This window comes from Silene latifolia, chromosome 8 (assembly GCF_048544455.1).
Source record: "Silene latifolia isolate original U9 population chromosome 8, ASM4854445v1, whole genome shotgun sequence".
Classification (NCBI taxonomy): Eukaryota; Viridiplantae; Streptophyta; class Magnoliopsida; order Caryophyllales; family Caryophyllaceae; genus Silene; species Silene latifolia.
In genome coordinates this window covers 46,883,342-46,901,100 of record NC_133533.1, presented here as the reverse complement: position 1 = coordinate 46,901,100, position 17,759 = coordinate 46,883,342, and the positions used below count along the sequence as shown (strand labels likewise).

Here is a 17,759-nt window from a genome sequence, read left to right as displayed (position 1 = left end):
ATAGTGGAAATCAGTTAGAATAATTCATTCATCAATTTTGTAATCATTCTCACACTATAAACTCTTTGTAAATCTTCTCTTGTCAATATAAATCAATTGTCCGAGTTCTTCATCAATTAATAAGAATTCCTGCAATTGTTTCAATTGTGTACAACAATTCCGGAATTAAGTCCTTGATTGTTGTTACAATTGGTATCAGAGACTTCGGTCCTGAATATCTCTGTAATTTCCGCCATTAAAGCTAGGGTTTCAAGCTTGAATCATTTTTGGGGTTAGTTTGGGGAAAATCGACTCAACGCTGGCTAAGCTAACAGTTGCTCAATTACAAGCTCAAATGGAGGAAAGGATGAAGCTCATAGAGGATTCAATGGGGTTGATGCGGAAACAAAACCAGAGAATTGAGCAATTACTCCTGGGATTGCAGAATAATGGGATTAACAACAACATTAATGATGGATGTCAGGAAGGTATACCTCATCAAAACACTCGCAATTTCAATTTTAATCCCAAAGTTGAATTCCCTGTTTTTGATGGTAGTAATCCACGAATTTGGGTTAAAAAATGCAAGAAATACTTTGAATTGTGTAAAGTTGCTGATAATCAGAAACTCAATCTTGCTTCTTTGTATATGGTGGGTAAAGCTGAGTCTTGGGTTCACAGTTATATGAATATGAGGGTAAATGGGGATTGGGATGATTTTGTGTTGGATTTGTGTGCTATGTTTAAAGAAAACCTTGGTAGTAATATTGTAGAGGAGTTCAATAAATTACAAAAAACAGGATCTTTGGAAGATTATTTGGATGCATTTGAGCATTTAAGGGGATTAATGCTGCAAAGAAATGAACTATTACCTGATTCATATTTTCTGGATAGTTTCGTGGGTGGATTGAAACCCACAACTAAACCCTTTGTCAGGGCTTTGAAACCCACAACAATTGCTAGGGCTGTAGAATTGGCTAGATGTCAGGAGGAGAGTCTAAATGCATCTAAAAACCTGAACAAACTCTTGTTGGACAGGCCACCAACCAGATTCAGTGGTCAGAATGCTGGTAATAGTAGGTTTTCGGCCTCAAATTACCAAAATAATAGTAATACCAAGTTTGCCCAACCCTTTCAAAGGACGAGTAACATTCAAAAACCACCATACAAAAGGTTAACACCTGCTGAAATTGAGGAAAAAAGAAAGAAAAACCTATGTTTTCAGTGTGATGAACCCTATACTGCTGGCCATAAATGTCCTGGTAAATTGTATAATATGGTATTAATTCCCCAAGAATGGGGGAGGAAGGGGGGGTCAGAATTTGAGGCTATTATATGTGGGGATAATGAAACTGAATATGTGGAGGATTTTGGTGAGGAACAACCTCTCATTTCTTTGAATGCTATAGCTGGTCATAACTCTTACCAAACCATGAGGGTGCAAGGGAAAGTGGGAAAAAATGATGTGCACATCCTCATTGATTTTGGTAGTACCCACAACTTCTGTGATGAAAATACTGCTAGAAAACTGGGGTGTCGAGTTACCAGGACTTATCCATTGGAGGTCTCTGTTGCTAATGGAGATAAGCTAACCACTACAAAGGTCTGTAAAGGGTTCAAATGGCAGCTGCATGGTGAAGAATTTCAGACTGATGTGATGATAGTCCCTTTAGGTGGATGTGAGATGGTCCTAGGAGTGCACTGGTTATCTTCCTTGGGGCCAGTTATATGGGACTTTGAGAAATTAAGAATGGAGTTCATGTATAAGGGCAGAAAGGTGGTTCTTAGAGGGATAACTAAGGGAGGCTTGCAGTGGATATCAGGGAAAGCTCTCATGTCTACCATGGGCAAGGGAGCTGGGCAACTATTTGCTGTACAAGTTAGGCCTGTAGAGCCTGAGGGAGAGCAGACATCAAAGGGAACTCCTGTACCAGCAGCAATCAATTCAGTACTGCAGGAGTATAATGATATCTTTGTTGAGCTTAAGGGTTTACCACCACACAGGAGTCATGACCATAAAATCCACCTAAATCCTGGTGTTCCTCCCATTAATGTGAGGCCATATAGATACCCAGTAGTTCAGAAGAATGCAATTGAACAGATTACCAAAGAAATGCTGGAGTCAGGGGTTGTAAGGCCTAGTCAAAGTCCCTTTTCATCACCCATTGTAACACCCCGATATCCAGAGGAGCCTTAACTAGGCCTTCCTTAGCATATAAGGGCGTTACCATCTCGGTTGCCCGAGGTAAGTAATTATCAAACGTCAATAAAAGAACTATTAAGCTTTATTACAAGTGATTCAAACCAAAATACAATACAAGGTACAACTCAAAGACTACACGCTATGACCATCATATCTCGTGAAGACTCATCCCTGCCCAGACTCCGGCTATCCACGACATCAACACCTGCTAAGACCGACTGCTCACCATAAGGGATCACGGCAGACACATAACAAACAAACAACCACACAAGGTCAGTACTGAGATAAGACAAGACAACGACAACTACAAACAACAACACAAACAACGACATCCACCTCAACCACAATCGCCATAATCCAACCAAACCAATCATCGATCGTCCACCGGACGATCCGCGATGGGGACCGCAGCCGTTCCCACCTAAGCCCCGCTCATCGTACGAGCGATAACCCCGCTCATTAATGTGCACATCCCCTTTCGTGGCGGGTTCCACGAAGGGCGAACTAGGGCGTGAGATCACTCCCGCAAGTGACCCCACTCAGCCGAGAACGCATCTCGAGAACCATCAACAACAACCCAACCACAACCACAACACAATTACTATGTCAAGCACCCACAATACTATCACAACGACCGACACTCTAGACGATCTACAGTCACTGAGTAGGCGAACCTACCTTTACGCATCCGCAACTAATCCATGCCGACCAACACAGCATCCAGCGCACAAGCAAAGCCTATTACCATCATGCAAATAACTATTACTACAAGCAAAACCCTAACTATGGAACAAAGGCACGGATGATGATTATGACATACCTATTAGGGAGAGACAAGGCAAAAGACCGCTACCCGACTCAAAGGGCGCTCTTCTAGGGCACAAGGATCTTCACAAAGGCTTCCATGGAGGTTTTGAGGTGAAGGGAAGGAAAAGAGGCGGCTGAAGGATAGAAGGAAAGTGGCGAAAGTGATTTGCGGATTTAACAAAACGCGATATAAATCCCCCGCTGAAAACCAGGCACTCGATCGAGTACCCAACATACTCGATCGAGTAACCCCATACTCGATCGAGTGCCCTAGCTACTCGATCGAGTAGCCTCTACTCTATCGAGTACCACTCTTAAAACGCACCCCAAGATGGTTTGGCATACTTCCCTAAGGCTACTCCCGCCCCCAAAGGACAGTCAACGTTGGTCAAAGGGATCCCTAAAAGGGCGGGTATTACAGTCTTCCCCCCTTAAAAAGAACTTCGTCCCCGAAGTTCACCTCACCTATCTCCCGCACGACATGGAAATAACACGACCTTACCAAACTTCCCGGCCAAACCAATACCTCTTGAAAATACCATCCCCCCCATGTCATCATCATCACCGACCACATCTATACCTATCGACTCTTGACACTATCATGCAAACTTTAACACAGTCAACCGTTATATTATATACACATAAAACATCCGACGCGCAGTGCGAATCGTCGCTCACGAACTTCCAACATACACTAATTACTGTCCAACCATCCACCTAGAGCATATCTCATATCAATTTTCATGTGGTACAACTAATGCCACCCTGTTACTTGGCAACATGATTCAAATATGATCACACACACTTTGAAGCATTAAAGAAGGAAGTAGGTCGTTTTTTTTTTTTTTTTTTTTTTTTTTTTTTTTTTTTTTTTACACTTGATACTTACAACATTCTAAACAACTACCGATGACTTATAATCAAGCAAAACATAGTACCGACAACATTATGGATAAACAAAGCATTATTCAAAAACAGCCTTTTTATTTCGCGACATTACTCTTCCCCTCTAAAAAGGAACTTCGTCCCCGAAGTTCACCACCCAAATACCAACGCATATTACTTATTATTTGTATCTTACTCATTAAAGAAAACCGTATTGTTTATTATGGACATTACTCACTAATTATACACTCGTTAAATTAAAATCATACACACGTCATGGGACTAACTAGCCACCGATTGATAACATATATTAATATGGTAAGCACAAACATACGAGAAGCTACAACTCCGATAAATAGATCGTAAAAGGCGCATACAAAATAAAAGCAACAAGAAATTATTACCGCTTCACTACTTGTGACAAATACGCTTATAAAACTTCAATCATGACTTGTAATGTGTGAAATTAACGGCTCAAGGGCGTCACTATGCGCTCGCAACAACTTTAAACATTAAACATGCAATTATAAAACAATTGAACATTTTGAATTTTCAAAAACCCCCTGTAACAGTGACACTCGATCGAGTAAGTATCGGTACTCGATCGAGTGCCATGCTACTCGATCGAGTGTGTTGGCTACTCGATCGAGTAGCCCTAGATCAGAATGCTTTTTCTTATGTCATCCTGCAGCTACTCGATAGAGTACGGGGCCCGTACTCTATCGAGTACCTACAGGCCAACTCCTCATAAATCTGTCACGAGCTAACACCAATGCGCATACTTGACATACAAAATCGAGTCGGGACGACTCCCCAACTTCTAATACCTTGCACACAGTTAGAATATCAAATTCGGCCTTATGGCCAATCATACAGATCCAACTAAGTCTCAAAACAAAAGGAAACAACTATCAAAGTCTAACAACAATACCACCATCTAACATCAACTACTATCAACAATCACAAACGAAGATAAGAACAAGGAGTATCACTCCTGCTGCTGCTGCTGCTGCTGCTGCTCGAACATCACCTCATCGTCACCACCACCACCACCACCACCATCGGCCTTATGTACCTACTCCCGCATCACCCCCTGCTCCTGCTTCCGGGCCCACGTACCAAGGCGTCAAGCCTCCATAAGGAAAGGACTGAGGTGCTCCCCATGTCGACTGTTCCACCCCGTAGGAATGGAAAACCCCCGAGTAATTCCCAACGCCACTCCACAGATCGGATGCGGTCCTCGGTCCCTATCCCCGAGTGTACGCCATCTCATGCATGTTCCGGAGTGTCAAGGTAGATGACACTCTCTCTCGCTAGGTAATCGGATCGCGTCTCGGGTGTCGAGGTAAGGGTAGTACGGGAATGGGCCGCTTCTTTGCGGTGGTGCTACTGGCCGTGGCCTAGCCTCCGGGCCCTCTCCCTCACTCGACGGGGTCCCCTCACCACTCTGGGTCTCTCCACCCCCTCGAACTTCCGCATTCTCGCCCTTCGTCGGCTCCGGCATCTCCTGGAGGATCGTGCCATCAATGAGATAGGTCTGCAGCTGGCGGGGTGTGTCCTCATCCTCCTCCTCCTCCTCCTCATCGTCCCCATCCACAGTCACCACTGCCGGCTCCAAGGGCTCTGTGGCTGGGAGGTGCTCAGGAGCTGGAATCTTCATCCAACTCATGCCAAGCACCCTCCACGCTAGGCTACCGTCGCCCAAGGTTCTCAACCATTTGGTCGAGATAGTACTCACGATCCATGGTAGGCACGGGGGTAACTAGAGGCACGTACTCGAAGAAGCCTCAAAGGAGGTTAGCTTTTCAGCCTAACCGAGTGGCAATGGCACCACAAAAGTACCGAGAGTTAGAGGAAGCCATCGGGCAAGAGCAAAGACAAACTATGGAAGGAGCATTAAAGACCACTTTCTTGGCCCGCTCCGGATTGAGGTACGACATCAAAAGTAAAACCTCATGGTTATTCAACTTACTGATATCTTTTCGGTCATAGAGAAGGTTTGAAAGGGAACGGAGAAAGATTCTCAAGGTGATGTCTTTGAACGTCATTAATCGCATGTTGCTCGCGGTGGGAGCTTGCTTCCCAGTCAAGCAAGGCATTAGGCGGCAGACGCCGCACTCAGCTGGGATGTCGGTGATGGAGTCCTTGGGAGGCTTGGCCAACCCAAGGTGAGAGGCAAACAAATTCATGGTTAACAAGAAACTGGTATTCATCGATCCCGAACTCCACAATCGACCATTTACCGGGTCATAGTTAAAGGAACTCATGAATTCTAGGGTAAGAAAAGGGTAAGTGTGCTTCCTCAGCCGGTACAAACCAATAAAACCCAAGGTCTCGAATATATGACGGACATCCGTCTCTATTTCCAACTCCTCTAGCACACCGGTGTCTATACACTTTGTGGGTCTCATCTTGCGTTTTTGTAAAGCTACAAAACGCTCTCTTTGCTTAAAGTCAACAAAGACAACAGAAGGGTACTCAGAGACTGCGGGTACTACCGGTCCACTAGCCTCCCCCCTCTCAAGTGGATCAACCCTTCCCCGTTTACTCTAACGGGTTCCAAGGTTTAGTCTCGGCATCTGTTTTAGGCATAAGTCCAAACAACTTGTATAAACATCCAAACACTTATTTCATGTAACTTGAATTCACATATCCAGCTAAGCACAGAATTTTCCAACAATTTTGACATGTGAAGCACATAATTCATGTTATTAAACTTGAATATTAAGATAAGTGCACATGTTTATCAGCGGTTTCCAATTTTTTTGACACATAAGTTCAAGCAATTTGTATAAGACATGTAGGCATATACATCATGTAAATTAGGTTCTATATACTTAGTAAGTTTACTAATTCATCAAACAATTCCATGTTTAAGGCACATCATTCATGTTACCAAACTTAGTTGCTCAGCTAGGTACACACCAAATTTCCAACCATTCTCAGCATGTGAAGCACGTATTTCGCGTTGTTACTTTGGTTATGGAACTAAGTATACATGTTCTTTAGCAGTTTATACGATTTCAACACCCTAGTTCATATTATTACTACTCATAAGGCATAGTGGTGTAAGTAATTATCGTGATGGCCGCATATGTTCAGCGAATTTGAATACCCTATCATGCTTCTAAGGGTTGTTCCAGTACATTGCTAGATACATGTTACTAGTTCAAGAGAATGTATAATTTATGACAAATCAATATCACCTTCACTATTATGTAAAACAACTCAATCAAAATTTTCAGACGGTCTTTACAGCTGTGAGAATTGTGGCCTGTATTCATCAATCATTGTTTCTTTTATCATATTGGAATTCTATTCATGCTTATATGGTCAATTACAACATCAATTTTCTCATTCTAAGTCACGAATTTCTCATAAGACACTTTTAAGACGGAGTTTTAAGGCGACTTTCCAAGGGGAAAATCGTTAAAACCTATCCTCCAACATGATATATACCATAATTAAAGCTCAATTTTGCCATCTAATCATTATAAAACAACCAAAAATCGATTTCAATTTGGAAACCCTAGAAATTTCGGGTTCAACTATTGCAATTTCTAATCTAATTTACAGCATATAATCACCAACAAGCACGATTAGGAGGCATGTGAATCATGTTTCAACAATTAAACGCACCAATTTGCTCATTATAATCGAAAATTTCAGATTACTACACTATTTTGACATATTTAAAATAACAAGTCACATAAATTGAGAAGAATTACATACCTTGATTGATTAGTAAGATAAAGAAACGAATTAAACAAGAAAAATCAACCCAAATAATCACTACTAACCCAAGAGATAGAGAGGATTTGAGAGGAAATAAGGAATTGAGAGTGATTTAGGTATAAAAGTGTCGAGATATAGGGGAAATAGAAGGAGAAATAGAAAGGTAAAGGGTTTTAAGAAAACCCGTAGGAATGCTGCACAGTAACCTACTCGATCGAGTGCCTGGGGTACTCGATCGAGTACCACCCTACTCGATCGAGTAGGAGCTAAATCATCGAGTAACTGCGGGAAATTTCCCACATTCCGACGTTATAGCTTCCTAACTAGATCGAGTGAGGTCTACTCGGTCTAGTACGCACCCGCACTCGGTCAAGTATAGCTAAGTGCTCGATCGAAAGAACGAAGTAACTTGAAGGTCCCTGCAAAAACATCATCGCGTGTCGGTTCCAACTAAGTTCGGAATTCGACACTAATTACCGCATTCAATCACGTTTTATAACCATCGTCGCACAAAATACAACTCTCCAACAACTAAGAGACATGTCACGTTATTTTATACAATTACCCAACTCGGTCTACCTGTCACCGAGTTACGTATAAATCTAGCCGTGTTATCTTATTACATTTAAACTTACCTTTCATGCTATTACTAAACTCGTATATACATCAACTTGAAATGTATAGTTCACATTAATTCATTCCTTTACACATTACATAAATGCATACTTTCCAAGGCAACTTAATCTACCATGTTTCACATTCTATCATAAGCAATTTATGGTGCATAAATCAACTATTACGCAGCAGAAAATTTCAACTGAATAACAAAACATAAACACATTACCACACACTCGATTCGGTCATTACTCATCTACACTATAATTATCATTATAGTCATCGCGGTAGGATCTACAAGTTCACTTACAACTTCCGTCATCATTCTATGACAAACACCTACGTGTTCGTTATTCATATTACACATTCAAATTCACACTTCCACGCATCTCCATGACGTATAATCTCGTCACATAACTCCTAGCTATCCTATAAGCTCATTAATATCCAACGAGCTTCAATGATCTCGTCATTAATTACCATACTTGGCCCAACATTACTATCACACCTCTATTAATTCTAACAAAATTAACCGGAGGTAGCTCCGGTACAATTAACGTACATAACACGCATGGACACACGGACTCCACATTCCCATCCCATGTGACTGGCTTAAGTATCATGGGGCCAAGATTTTGAAATGAGGGCGCCTACTCACCCAAAATCTAGCATCAGCCGGGGCTCCCATTACACATACACCAGGTTCATTTTATTAGACTCTCTACATTCGTTATGTTCATTTGTTACAGGTTCCAAAATCGTCGCTCTGATACCACTTTGTAACACCCCGATATCCAGAGGAGCCTTAACTAGGCCTTCCTTAGCATATAAGGGCGTTACCATCTCGGTTTCCCGAGGTAAGTAATTATCAAACGTCAATAAAAGAACTATTAAGCTTTATTACAAGTGATTCAAACCAAAATACAATACAAGGTACAACTCAAAGACTACACGCTATGACCATCATATCTCGTGAAGACTCATCCCTGCCCAGACTCCGGCTATCCACGACATCAACACCTGTTAAGACCGACTGCTCACCATAAGGGATCACGGCAGACACATAACAAACAAACAACCACACAAGGTCAGTACTGAGATAAGACAAGACAACGACAACTACAAACAACAACACAAACAACGACATCCACCTCAACCACAATCGCCATAATCCAACCAAACCAGTCACTGACTGTCCACCGGACCAGTCCTGCCAGTGGGGGACCGCAGCCGTTCCCACCTAAGCCCCGCTCATCATACGAGCGATAACCCTGCTCATTAATGTGCACATCCCCTTTCGTGGCGGGTTCCACGAAGGGCGAAACGAGGGCGTGAGATCACTCCCGCAAGTGACCCCACTCAGCCGAGAACGCATCTCGAGAACCATCAACAACAACCCAACCACAACCACAACACAATTACTATGTCAAGCACCCACAATACTATCACAACGACCGACACTCTAGACGATCTACAGTCACTGAGTAGGCGAACCTACCTTTACGCATCCGCAACTAATCCATGCCGACCAACACAGCATCCAGCGCACAAGCAAAGCCTATTACCATCATGCAAATAACTATTACTACAAGCAAAACCCTAACTATGGAACAAAGGCACGGATGATGATTATGACATACCTATTAGGGAGAGACAAGGCAAAAGACCGCTACCCGACTCAAAGGGCGCTCTTCTAGGGCACAAGGATCTTCACAAAGGCTTCCATGGAGGTTTTGAGGTGAAGGGAAGGAAAAGAGGCGGCTGAAGGATAGAAGGAAAGTGGCGAAAGTGATTTGCGGATTTAACAAAACGCGATATAAATCCCCCGCTGAAAACCAGGCACTCGATCGAGTACCCAACATACTCGATCGAGTAACCCCATACTCGATCGAGTGCCCTAGCTACTCGATCGAGTAGCCTCTACTCTATCGAGTACCACTCTTAAAACGCACCCCAAGATGGTTTGGCATACTTCCCTAAGGCTACTCCCGCCCCCAAAGGACAGTCAACGTTGGTCAAAGGGATCCCTAAAAGGGCGGGTATTACACCCATTGTCATGGTAAAGAAGAAGGATGGTAGCTGGAGGTTTTGTGTTGACTATAGGGAACTAAACAAGCATACAATCAAAGATAAGTTCCTTATACCTGTCATTGATGAATTATTGGATGAGCTCCATGGTTCTTGTGTATTTTCCAAAATTGATTTGAGGTCAGGATATTGCCATATCAGAATGAGCCCTGATGACATACACAAGACAGCTTTTAGGACACATGAGGGTCACTGTGAGTTTGTAGTAATGCCTTTCGGACTCACTAATGCTCCCTCAACCTTTCAAAGTTTAATGAACAATATTTTTAAGGATTTTTTGAGGAAGTTTATCCTACTATTCTTTGATGACATCTTGGTGTACAGTCCTGATATGGATACTCATGTTAAAAACTTGGGCCAAACACTACAAATTTTGAGGGATTACAAGTTATGTGCTAAAATGAGTAAATGCTCATTTGCAGTTGCAAAAGTGGACTATTTAGGTCATATTGTTTTTGCTGAAAGAGTTGCAACTGATCCACAGAAAATTAAGGCAATGACTGATTGGCCAAGACCCAAGGATGTCAAACAATTAAGGGGGTTTTTGGGGCTCACTGGTTATTATAGGAAATTTATTAAGAATTATGGAATTATCAGCAAGCCTTTAACTAATTTGCTGAAGAAAAATGCATTTATGTGGTGCTCAGAAGCTGATGATGCCTTTGAAACACTTAAACAGGCCATGTGCAAAGCTCCAACACTTGCATTACCTGATTTTGACTCTGAATTTGAAGTGGAGACAGATGCCTATGACAAGGGCATTGGTGTTGTGCTGGCTCAGAAAGGACATCCTATAGCTTTCATTAGTAAAGCCCTCTCTGAGAAACATAAAGCTCTTTCCACTTATGAAAAGGAGCTACTAGCTGTGGTATTGGTTGTGGATAAATGGAGACCCTATTTGACTGGAAGGCATTTCATCATTAAAACTGACCATTTCAGTCTCAAATACCTACTTGGTCAGAAAATTACTAACTCTTTCCAAGGGAAATGCTTGCCTAAGCTATTTGGCTTAGACTATGAAGTAATATACAGGGCAGGAAGAGAGAATGTGGTGGCAGATGCTTTGTCTAGAATAGATGGGGCTGAATTAATGTCTCTTCTGGTATCTCAAATCAGAACGGATCTTCTGCAAAGGGTGATTAGGAGTTGGAATGATCCTGATTTACAGCTTCTCATCCAACAATTACAGAATGGTTCTCTTACCACCAGCAAATTTAGTTGGCAAGGAGATCAATTATTGAGGAAAGGGAGGTTGGTGGTGGGTGCTGATGAGAATCTAAGAGAAGAAATATGTGCTTTGATGCACAATTCATCCATTGGGGGACATTCAGGTGCTCAAGTGAGTTATAAGAGAATGTCAGCTCTCTTCTATTGGAAGAACATGAAGAAATACATGAGACTGTGGGTGAAACAGTGTATTACCTGTCAACAAAATAAACCCTTGCTCAGGGCTCCTGCAGGACTACTTCAACCACTTCATATACCAGATGCAGTATGGGTCAACATCTCTATGGATTTTGTAGAAGGGTTACTTAAATCTCAAGGAAAGGATACCATATTAGTAGTGGTGGATAGATTGAGCAAATATGCACACTTCTTGCTGTTGGCACACCCTTTCAGTGCTGTGGATGTTGCTAAGGTCTACTTTGACAATATATTCAAATTACATGGAAATCCCAAATCTATAGTGAGTGACAAAGACAAAGTGTTCCTAAGTAAATTTTGGCAAGAGCTATTCAAGCTTCAGCAAGTGAATTTGCTAATATCAACAGCCTACCACCCCCAAACTGATGGCCAGACTGAAGTGGTTAATAAATGCTTGGAAGCATATCTCAGGTGCATGTCAGGGGAAAAACCAAAGGATTGGGGTAAGTGGATAACATTAGCTGAATGGTGGTACAATACAAATTTTCACTCGGCTATTGGTACAACACCATATGCCATAGTCTATGGGCAGGAACCCCACATTCATACACCTTATATTATGGGGGATAGTGCTGTGGCTGAGGTGGATAGGAGCTTAGCTACTAGGGAGGAATGTATACTCATGCTGAAATTTCATCTCAAGAGAGCTTAAGATAGGATGAAATCACAAAGTGATAGACACAGGACGGATGTGGAGTTTGAGGTAGGGGACTTGGTTTATGTCAAACTCCAACCTTATAGACAGTATTCAGTGGTGTACAGGAGTTGTCAGAAATTGGCGCCAAAATACTTTGGACCTTTCACAGTGCTGGCAAGAATTGGGATGGTAGCCTACAAACTTCAATTGCCTAGTTATTCAAAAAGACATCCTGTCTTCCATGTGTCTCAGCTCAGGAAACACCAAGGTCCACCTCCTGTAACAAGTTGCATTCCAGAATTGGATATTAACCTGCAACTCAGGGCATAACCAGTGGCAATTTTGGAAAGGAAACTTGTTAAACGAGGCAACAACCCGGCAGTGTATTTCTTAGTACATTGGTCTAATGGCACAAGGGAAGATGCAACTTGGGAATGGTCTGATGATTTCATAAAGAAATTCCCTGAGTTTCAAATTAACTAAGCTTGAGGACAAGCTTAATTTCAAGGGGGGAGAATTGTAACAGAATTAAGGAATCTGTTACGAGTCGGTTACAATTGTCAGCTCAATTCTGTTAAGTTGCTATGACAGCTCATCAAAGGCGGTTAGACAGGCTGTTAGTTAGATGGCTTTAAATAGTGGAAATCAGTTAGAATAATTCATTCATCAATTTTGTAATCATTCTCACACTATAAACTCTCTGTAAATCTTCTCTTGTCAATATTAATCAATTATCCGAGTTCTTCATCAATTAATAAGAATTCCTGCAATTGTTTCAATTGTGTACAACAATTCCGGAATTAAGTCCCTGATTGTTGTTACATAATTTAATTAAAAAGTGCTCTCGATTGAACTTGAATGTGCATCAAGACTTTTACTACTCCGAATCCAACTTGAATTCAAGTAAAATTCAGAAAACGTGTATTTTTATGATCTTTAATACCAAATCAAAATGGAAAAAATACAAATTTCTACCATTCAACTTGAATAAGCATCAAGATTCAAGACTCCTTACTAGACTAGCTAACTTCCATATACTTTCATAAATCATTAATGTTACTTAAACTTGACTACAAATATCCAACACGAGTATGTGTCCGTTATGATTCATGTCAATTTAGACATACATTCATTGCTTCTAAAAAATCCACTATGAATTTCGTTGTAAACCTTTACATTTTCTATAGTGACGCTAATAAGTAAACCTTAATAATGTACTGTAGTAGTATATCTTTGGTAGTCATCTTGTTTTCACAAAAGCTGCTGAGAGATTCTGATTGCTACTATTTGGCCATTAATTCCTGCTCTCATTACTTGGAATTTCACATTAAGCCCTGCAAATTCGACAATGTAAAGCCGTTGTTATACATACCATAACGAAATACTACAACCGCAGCAGCAGCAGCAACAACAACAACAACATTAAGTCATTAACCCAATGGTCAATACCAGGAGCCCCCGCAATTGCAGAATAAGCGGGGTGGAGGGTTGGTTGTAGACAACTTAGTTGAACTTTACTTTACTCCAATGTTAGTAACATAAAGCGACTGTTTTCACATCGAGCAATAATGAAACAGAGAACTCAAACACGGTATACTTATTTTCAATTATAATGGTAATTTAGATACTCCATGGCAGGTGTAAAAGCTGGATGCATTACCTTCATTTTGGTGCAGGTTTGTGTTGATAGCAACAGCATGACGCGTGATCTTAACCTTTGGTATGCAGTCATCCTGTTTTCCGACCCATGTCTTCGTCTTGAGCACCTCTGCAAAATGCCAAGCGTCAGACTATGTTTTCCATACGCGGTTAGAAATATCTGAGTACTGGCCGTGGCTGTGCTACATAATCTAAAAAGTCGAGTTAACATAGGCCACAGATACTTTTAGGCTAAATTCAGTCTCAAGTTTTAACCTGTAGTTGAAGCGTCGTGCAAGTGCTTCAAATCAAAGATGGCCCCAGTAGCTTCATTGGCATGTTTTTTTGTCTCGTGTGACCCGAGGTTGATGTAGTCCCAGCTTCCATTTTGATAGCCCTCGTTCAGAAAGAGCTCAAAGTGCCTTGTATCTAGCATCTGCATTGTCCCTGCACATACCAAACTTTCAGACCAATGAACGAGTAACAAAATGGTGTATAACACAGAATAATTATCATGTTGCAGAATTCTAGACCATGTTCATCACCTAATTTCTACTACTGCTTTCTACAAATCCTTGTTCAGAATTCTAGATCAGAAAAAAAACAGCAACATTGAGTGTTGTGTTAGAAGGTTATATGCAATAAAACAGCGGTTTGTTTGTATGCATATTAATAGGAATATTTATAATAGTTGGGCCTCAACCATCACCTTAAGGTTTTGGTTGAGATGGTTCATCTATCATGGTATCAGAGCCAGTGTGACCGTAGGTCACGGGTTCGAATCTTGGCAACCTCAAAACTCCTCAAAAACTCGAAGTGAAAACCCATCACACGGTACGGGGGAGCCGGTGCACAACTAACCACTCTTCAAGCCCAACGGGCATTTGAGTGAGGGAGCGTAATAGGAATATTTATAATAGTTGGGCCTCAACCATCACCTTAAGGTTTTGGTTGAGTTGGTTCATCTATAACCGTCTCATACTCTCATGTAAGTTTCTGTATAGCTTCAAAGTGGCTTATTCATCGACTATATTTCTCTAGTCACGCATAAATCTAAAGCGCTCACCATCACATTTGCTGAGATTACAGACTGGGCATCGAACAAGCTGCAGATCTGCAAGATTATGATCAGAATTTTACTTGAATTCATCAAACTAGAAGTAACTAAAACGAGCTTAAATCTGGCAATCAAAATTGTTTACCAGCTATCCAGATTCCGGTTTTAATGTTGGTGAGCACACATAATCCAATGGTTTTCAGCATCTTCTCAATAGTGTCCATAGAAACTCTTCTAGGCCAAGATAATTTTCCCGTCACGAGTGCTGCTGGTGTGTCCATGAAAAAAGCCCCAATCCGCATCCATTCTGTACCGTTAAACAAGACAAATGATAATTGAGTCTTGACTCTAAAAAAAAATGGATCATTGGTGACTTTTGATGCTTAGTTCTCGAGTAATTAACATTTAACAATCAGAATTCTTTAACTGTTGAACTTGCACCAAATTAAACAAAAGCCATCAGTAGACTCAAACTTTCTCCACTGAGTGTAATAAATTTATTGACCAGAGAAGAAAGTGTCACTGCACCTATGTACTTCTCTTGCTGACGAAAGAAGTACGAGTGAGTACCATCTGCAACCATAATCAAAGAGAATCAAGCTTATCAAAACCGTAAGCATTTTCATTCTGTTATTGTTACAACATAGCATTACATTTGGAAAACAACAGCGAAATTCTTAAGAATACTGATCATACCAAATGCTGATGCATAGATTTTTTGCCACCTGAAGGATACATTTCCTGGATTAGGCATGCCAAGATCTCGTAAGCAAGCGTATTTCCAAATGCAATCTTCTGACATGAGTTTGTAGAACCATTTGCAAGTACTTCCTAGCTTCACCAGTGACTTTCCGCCTAAGTACTTTGATATCTCTATCCATACATCATCCTCATAACTTGACAAACACAGATTACCAAATAACACATTCAGATAAATTCGAGCATGTATAAACTCCAAAGATACTAAATACTAATCATATTTTGTTTATGCACATCCATTCGACCGAGTAACATACAAACGAGTTAGTATGCTATGATCCACTCTGATGATTGAACTAAAAACGTTTGGTTCATGTAACTGTTCATTATCGATCTATTCGAATTATTGAAATGGTTAGCTAACAAGCAAAACTCAAGCAAACGTTCCAAAAAATCGGTATAAATTAACTTTAACAAGCTGATTCTCACTCTTTTTATTGAATTATCTATCAGATTAAAGAACAGCAGTTGCTTTATTCTTTCTAACGGAAATCACAAGTGTTCGCGATTAAAAACCAAGCATCGTACTTCTCAAAGACGTGAGTACTGCGACAATGAAATGAGGTTCTTAATTCTCATCAATTTTCCATTTTCCATTTTCCAGTAAAATGCAGATAGTCTTTTCATATTCAATTGAAGCAAAACAGAATTTCTTACATCCAAAATTCAAATTATTAAACTATCAAATTCTGTGTGATTGTAATTATTAGCTGAAAATGACAGATTAGAAAGACAAGAGAAATTAGAATGAAATCGAAACCGAACACGAACACTAAAATTCATCGTCACAGATGTCGAAATTTCACATATCTTCAAATTCAAAGTTTCAAATAAGCTAAAATTAACAGATTACAAACCGAGACAAATTCAGAACAACAAGAAAAACAGAAATCGAACAATTAAAAAACAGTGAATGCTAAAATTCAAGCTTCATGAATATCGAATTTTCACGATTTCTTCAGATTTAACCAAAACATACAAACAGAATGTTATGAAGCTCATCTCAATCACCTAAATTTCTACTTACAGCTTAAGAAAAAAAAATGCAGGTAGAGTAACATCAAAATTCAGAAGAAAAACATCAATCGAACGATTAAAAAACGCGGAAAACTAAATATCCAGCTTCACGAATGCCGAAAGTTCACGATATTTTCAAATTCAATGAAAATAGTAAAATCAAACAGAATTTCATAAAATCAGCTCAAATACATACATATCTTACCTGCTGCTAATTAAATGCAAAAATATTGGTAGAATAAATGAATAACATGAAAATTCAGAACAAAAACTTTAATCAAACGATTAGAAAACACCGAAAACTAAATATCCAGCTTAACTAATGTCGAAATTTCACGATATTTTCAAATTCAAGGAAAAATAGCAAACTCAAGCTGAATTTAACAAAATCAGTTGAAATACGTACATGTCTTACTTACAGCTAAAGTAATTGCAAAGACGAAGGTAGAAGAAGAAGAAGAAGATGAAAAAAAGAAAAAGAGAGAGAGAGAGAGAGGAAAATACAAGGAGAAAGGGGCGCGAGAAGAGTAGGAAGTGGGAGGAGAGAGGCAGCATGAACAAATTGTTCTAGGTCTTCGCAATCTTTTCGCCATTTTTGCGTTGTTCGTAAATTCAAACTTTTCGAAATTTTTGGAAGGAGGGAAGGTTTTAAACATGCAGTTCGTTACATGCTCTGCTCTTTTTATTTCACTTTGTTAGTTTCCTTACGTCACGTTCCGAATATTTGGACATTTTACGACGTCGTTTGCTTCTTTTTCCGTAATAAATTACTAGGTTAGACCCGTGCATTAGATGCACGGCTTATAAAGTTTTTTTTTATTTTTACTAAATTAAATATATAATAATGGTATCTCATTAGTTGTTAATTTTTCTCATCGTTACATTTTGCTTTGAGAAATAAAAAGTTAAAACTG

General features: G+C 40.3%; 2 protein-coding genes across 2 annotated transcripts; one reads left to right on the top strand and one right to left on the bottom strand.

The window, feature by feature from the left end:
• Nucleotides 1–334: 334 nt before the first annotated feature.
• On the top strand, nt 335–6,567 carry LOC141595129 (uncharacterized). Its single transcript, XM_074415103.1, has 2 exons — nt 335–2,146; nt 6,532–6,567. The coding sequence occupies exons 1-2, from the start codon at nt 335–337 to the stop codon at nt 6,565–6,567; spliced, it is 1,848 nt and encodes a 615-aa protein (XP_074271204.1).
• Nucleotides 6,568–13,389: 6,822 nt separating this feature from the next.
• Nucleotides 13,390–17,479, bottom strand: LOC141594327 (putative F-box protein At3g61730). The gene is made up of 8 exons (XM_074414420.1): nt 17,350–17,479; nt 15,766–15,965; nt 15,598–15,642; nt 15,215–15,376; nt 15,079–15,126; nt 14,289–14,459; nt 14,035–14,142; nt 13,390–13,708 (listed from the first exon to the last, which is right to left on the bottom strand). The coding sequence occupies exons 1-8, from the start codon at nt 17,436–17,438 to the stop codon at nt 13,626–13,628; spliced, it is 906 nt and encodes a 301-aa protein (XP_074270521.1). The 5' UTR covers nt 17,439–17,479; the 3' UTR covers nt 13,390–13,625.
• Between the last annotated feature and the right edge of the window lie 280 nt (nt 17,480–17,759).